The 5,834-nt window shown below is 46.8% G+C and overlaps 2 protein-coding genes across 2 annotated transcripts; one reads left to right on the top strand and one right to left on the bottom strand.

The window, feature by feature from the left end:
- Positions 1-866: 866 nt before the first annotated feature.
- Positions 867-2,518, top strand: DEU56DRAFT_874522 (uncharacterized protein; the record flags this gene model as incomplete). The annotated part of the gene is made up of 3 exons (XM_041355976.1): positions 867-921; positions 976-1,623; positions 1,683-2,518. 3 exons carry the CDS (start codon positions 867-869, stop codon positions 2,516-2,518), a joined length of 1,539 nt encoding a protein of 512 aa, XP_041200626.1.
- Positions 2,519-3,325: 807 nt separating this feature from the next.
- DEU56DRAFT_762503 (uncharacterized protein) lies at positions 3,326-4,195 on the bottom strand (the record flags this gene model as incomplete). Its single annotated transcript, XM_041350710.1, has 2 exons — positions 3,326-4,031; positions 4,086-4,195. The coding sequence occupies 2 exons, from the start codon at positions 4,193-4,195 to the stop codon at positions 3,326-3,328; spliced, it is 816 nt and encodes a 271-aa protein (XP_041200625.1).
- Between the last annotated feature and the right edge of the window lie 1,639 nt (positions 4,196-5,834).

The following is a 5,834-nucleotide window of genomic DNA, read 5'->3' as shown; positions in this document are numbered from 1 at the left end:
GCGACTGTTCACACCCCTGCTTGTCCACCCCTTACCCGTATGTTGTTCTCTTGTCAGTTTTCAGATCTCATTACACTTGTTGTCTGATCGCATGTGCGCAATGCGAGATAGAATTATTTCATATATATACCGTCTGTATTATTAATTAAAATTATTAAATTGCCTTGATTGCCTTGTGTGAACACTTATAACATAAACAAAATGGTGATTTGCATCTTAACCTTTAACCACCATGATCGACATGTACACCCTGCACTGCTGGATTCGAGGTACCGAAATCCACGAAAGTTTTCATTTAACAATTTCGCCATTGGACACTGTTGATATTCTGAAAACCATGATCAAAGTTAATCAAGCTCTTGAAATGCCGGCATCCAAATTGCGATTGTACAAGTTAAATGATCCGGTAGCCGAACCATACGAGGCGAATCTGCGGAATATGACGCTATCAATGCTTGGGGTACCATTGATGCCATCGCATCAGATATCCACCGTGTTTGGAGGACCGCCCCCGAAAGGTCACATCCATATCATCTTAGGTATGTAATGGCTTCAATACCTTGGCCATGCAACCAATTACTTTCAATCCTTCAGATGCACCGCAACTCATCATTCATTGCTGGGTACGAGGTAGCCCTGCGCAGGAGGGTTTTGACATCTCAATCTGGTCACACTTGTCAATTGGAGCCCTTAAAGCTCGCATCAAGGAGGCCGAATCAACGCTGAAGCATGTAGACCAAAGTGGCATCAGCTTATATAGAATATCTGGATTGGAGGACGATGTTAGGGAGAGTCTAGACACCATGAATGCGGGTGACTTGCTCAATGTATCAGAATGGTCGCATTTATACCATTATTTCCTGTGCATGCCAGTTCTAGAGCAGCTCCGGCTTGTTGTTCAAGTTTGCTCTGAACCCAATCGTGAGTCGATCCATTATCTCATGGAATTGAATTTCACAAATTTGTGGATGGCAGGGTCGACGAATCCTCCTCGATCTATGCACGCCATCTCAGCTGGAGAGGATGCGATCCAAATCGCGCGGCAATCCTTCCTTGCCAACACCGATACGCATTTCACAAAAGGAGGAAAGAAACGATCGCAATCTCCTTCTGCGAGCTCCCATCCTTCATCCTTTCGTGTACGCCAGCAGGACCCAAATCTACAGATGGCCTGTGGTCGCCCTCGGGAGGTCGAGGAAACCATTCCTCTCACGTTGCTGTATCCAGCCTTCGGCCAATTTATCGATGACAGCCAATCTTGCACTTACATACCGACCGAAGAAGACAACAATTTCATCGGCAGCCTGGCCCATGTGATGTCGGCAATGTATGAGAATGAAGACCAGCGACGAGAAGCGGTTAGCAAGGTGCTCAACGGATACAACATTCGCTTGTCCTTGAACGGCAAGGTCCGTGGTACTCGATACATAACGGACGGAAACATGTCCATGACTGTTGATGACCGTTGTCATCCTTATGTGATTGTCGAATTCAAGAACGAGACGGCGGGTTCCGGTTCAGAACCTTACATACAGGCTGCTATGTACTACCTACAGGCGACCAGAACGTACGCGGCCACTCTGTCTGGGTCTGCCCTTCCCTGCTTTCTGCTTATCATTTTCGGTTAGTGTCAAGATCTCCTCTGTTGTAGAATATGACATAGGAATTGATCATTTATCCAGGACCAACCATTGTATTCGCAAGTGCTGTCTGGACGTTACGTCCTGTTATTCAGATTCTTTCCACCCCTATTTCCTTCAATTTCCATTCCTTGGATCGGTACAATCATGTCACCGCTGTGCGGCACATGGCTGCATTCCGCAAAGCTGTCCAAACCCTCGAGACGCATTATCAAACGCTACCTCATCATTCTGAACTTGTCAGCAAGCTATCCCACCCCACAATCTTCCCATATCCAACAACCTTTACATCTCTCGACGACAACAGCACCATCGCCTTCAAATATATGGAGCACTTCCATGAAAATGGGCAACAGTCAAAAAGACTGATCTTTTTCGGGACCCTGAACGAAGGGGATGCTCAGGTTCCGATCTGCATCAAATTCGTCCAAGAATATTCACGTGACGCTCATATACATTGCGCTGCAGCAGGCCTTGCACCAAAATTACGAGGATTCGAACAGCTTCCTGGAGGCTGGTACATGGTGGTGATGGACAGACTTATCGGTTATGACCAATTGGCCGACGTGGCAATTGGCGAACAGATCCCCAAATCTGTGTTCGATCGCCTCGGGGATTGCCTGAGGTCTCTTCACAGCGACAAGCTGGTCCATGGCGATATACGCGATACTAATATCATGCTCAAGACGGTGGACAGGACAAACATTATGATAATAGACTTCGACTGGGCTGGGGTAGAAGGCGTCGTGCGATATCCGGCATTCGTGAATTACAAGGATATACAAAGGCCAGATGACGCGAGAGACGGACAACACATCAAGGCAGCTCATGACGAGGCTATGCTGGGTTTTCTCATGGCGAAGAGGTCGCAGAAGTAGTCCTATAAGATCACATAGATAGAATACATACCCTCCGATACCCTACAACAAGTGGCTCGACTTCCTCCCATGCATCCTCATCATCAAAATCAGCATCTTGACCGGCTGTTCCTGAGCACATGTGAGAGTATGAATGACTGCTAAGCTGTCCTGAACTAGTCTTCTTGAGTGCAGGTGAAAAGTTGGCGAGAAATTAACCTGCTGAGATTGCGATGGAATACGACAAACAACCGTATAAGGGGCATTAGGGAACTTCGTACATGAAAAAAAAATGAGACTGACTGAGAACGTTACCCTGCTGGTTACATTCCAATTACTTACTTGGAAGATTGGCACCCATTGCCTTCTAACCAATTAGCGGTGTCGACAAGTTCGAACATGGTACATGTATAAGCAGCACCATCGCCATGCTTGAGGAGACATTTCGCGATGATTACACATAGCGTTATCAATGACCACAGTGCGAAATGTGACACAAAACACCTCCAAAATACGTACTACTTACTGTACCATCGTACACTGTCCTACTCATCTGGGCACTCTTCAGATTCCGCACGCGACGTAGAAACCTTTGACGCTTCCTCATCATCGTATTCATCGTCACTGCCAAACCTATCTGTAACCCTTATCAAGCCTGTTTCTCGGCCCTGCATGCCTACCCTAGCTATAAAGCACTGATCCAAGCTATAGTTGACACGCTGTTTGCGGACCCTATTGAGATCCATATACAGCCTTATTCCATTAAGGATAGTACTAGGTGGGAAGCACCGATGCTTGCCTGGGTGATGCCTTGATTTAATGTGACTATTAACTACCCACAGGGACGAACTTACGATGGTTTGGCTTGGCCCTATTCACCTTCTGTTCAGCGATCTCCCATAGCAACATGGATGCGCGTCCCAAATCATCCCACATGTATACGCTTTGCGGTGCGATGACTATGCGAGAGTCCTGGATAGAATTCCACTCGAGGAAGGATGCCAACTGCTTATGATGCTCGCGAAAAATGAGAACCTCCAGTGTTGGATGGTCCAGAAGGCGCCTGATCAATGATACGATGATCGGCTCTGTGCCTACCAAGGCCCCCCACAGAGCAAGGTGAGTGAGGCGAGGGAAGCATTCCAAGCGGACATGCTGAAGCATATCCTTGTTGTCGACATCAAGATGAGTGAGATGGGAGAAAAAAGCGGTGGTTGTGACTGAATCCTCTGTCAGGGTAATGCCCATGTGCATGTGAAGGACGGTAAGTGGAAGGGCATCCAGGACCGGCTGGAGAGAGGATAAGTCCTTAAGATCCTCATTTTTGATCTCCAATGCAAGGTTTTTGATTCCTTTGCAAAGGGAGAGTATCTGAATCGCTGTGATGCCCTGGATGTGTCCTTCGAGATACATGGCGCTGATGGACGTCTTTGCGAATGCCTCATGCATGTCTCTACAGCGTAGGCATTGCAGAAATAGTGCAGCCTCTTCTTCATCCTCAAGAACTACGGATTTATATAGCAAACTTTCGAACCTGCCATCAAATTATCAGTAAGATGGCAAGTTTCTGGCATCACTATGATCTCACCATCCATATGTCCACCTCGAAAATGTAATCCAAGATGCTGCGCTTGCTCTTGTCCGAGTGGCCAGAGCAAATACCTTGATGATGATCTCGATGGGAATGTTGCTGGACATGGTTGGTTGTAGATTGCCTCGTCTCAGGTCTTATTACATGCATATAACATGTGTTGTGTCAACAATGGTAAATAAATGACCCAAACAGTCACCGCGAGAGAAGGGTGATTTATTATATATTCATGACGTCGAATTTGTTCACAAATTTAAATTAATACATACACATTACAGAAAGACATAAAAAGACACACATAATCACGCATACACATAAGAAGAATATTTCGATGCACAGAGCAGTTGTGTCAAGAGCTATATGGCCTATATATTCCTCAATCATTGTCTAGTACTATATTTGAAGAATCTCCTTGTAATTCACCCATACAACGGGCAAGGACCTTCTTGCAAACGTGGATGCTCCTTCTTCAGGGGTGGAAAATCATGCAGATTTTGTTGAAGATATTAGTACTCAGGAATTCTATACCTGCGTCTTGTCAGACCGCATAATTTACTTAGCAATGGTCGAGGGTGATGGAGTATTTTCCAAAGTCAATTCTGGGCACACACCGAGACAAGATGCTGATTATGAGCCTGCCAAATCCTGGATACAAGTGCTCACTGCCTCTCTTGCGCCAAATGCCAGATACCACAATGTATTTGTGATGTGGCGCCAGAGAGGCAGGGAGGAATTCACTCTAACTGATGGCAGGTTAATATCAACTCTGCAGAATTTCATCCGACATTTGGTGCCAGGATGAATGAGCTGCCGTCTATGACAGCTAGCTCATCCATAATGCGATCATCGCCAGCAGCATTTCACAAGCAAGAGTCACGTTCTCCCTGCCCCTCTGGAGCATTATCACAGATACAGTGCAGCATCTGGTATGTGGCGTCAAAGAGGCAGGGAGGACTCGACTCTGAGATGTTGGATGCTCATAATCTCCTCTGCCACCCAGAATTTTGCGCCATAGAGGCAGATAGCACTGGACTCTGGGATGTGGGACGCTGATATCACCCCTGATACCATACACCAATTTTTGATGAACTTTGCAATCGATAATGATGGTGTACCCGTGGTAGCTTGGGGTTTGGGAGTCATCATATATACCGCGAGGAATAAGACACAGCACGTGATGTATTCTTGAGGGCCTGAAACCAGCTTGTGAAATGCTGCTGGGGCTGGTCGCAGTGGTATTAGCTGACTGTCATAGACGGTAGCTGATTCATCCGGGAGCCAAATTCTGGATGCAATGATGCAGAATTCTGCGCCTACTCCGTGAAATTCCATGTGCAGGCGGCCAACCCCGACCTAACTCACCTTGTCCCCACGTTTGAAGGACTAGGAATCTTCAGTGAGGAGGATCTCATTCCCGAGCACCTCAGCAGATTTGTCCGACTCCTCCGTGCCATTACATGCAAAGGAAGGGAGTATGTATCTATTTCGTCAGGAAAACCCTGAAAATAGCGCAATTCCCTGCACCTCAGCAGATTTGTTGTACCCACAGCATGGGTGATATTTTCTTGAGGTCCTGACACCAGCTGTGAAATTCTGCTGGGGCTGGTCGCAGTGGTATTAGCTGGCTGTCATAGACGGTAGCTGATTCATCCGGGAGCCAAATTCTGGATGCAATGATGAAGAATTCTGCGCCTACTCCGTGAAATTCCATGCGCAGGCGGCCAACCCCGACTTAACTCACCTTGT

Source organism: Suillus clintonianus (assembly GCF_016758775.1).
Source record: "Suillus clintonianus strain FC179 chromosome Unknown DEU56scaffold_241, whole genome shotgun sequence".
Classification (NCBI taxonomy): Eukaryota; Fungi; Basidiomycota; class Agaricomycetes; order Boletales; family Suillaceae; genus Suillus; species Suillus clintonianus.
The sequence above is the reverse complement of the archived record's forward strand: the minus strand, read 5'-3'. Positions and strand labels throughout refer to the sequence as shown.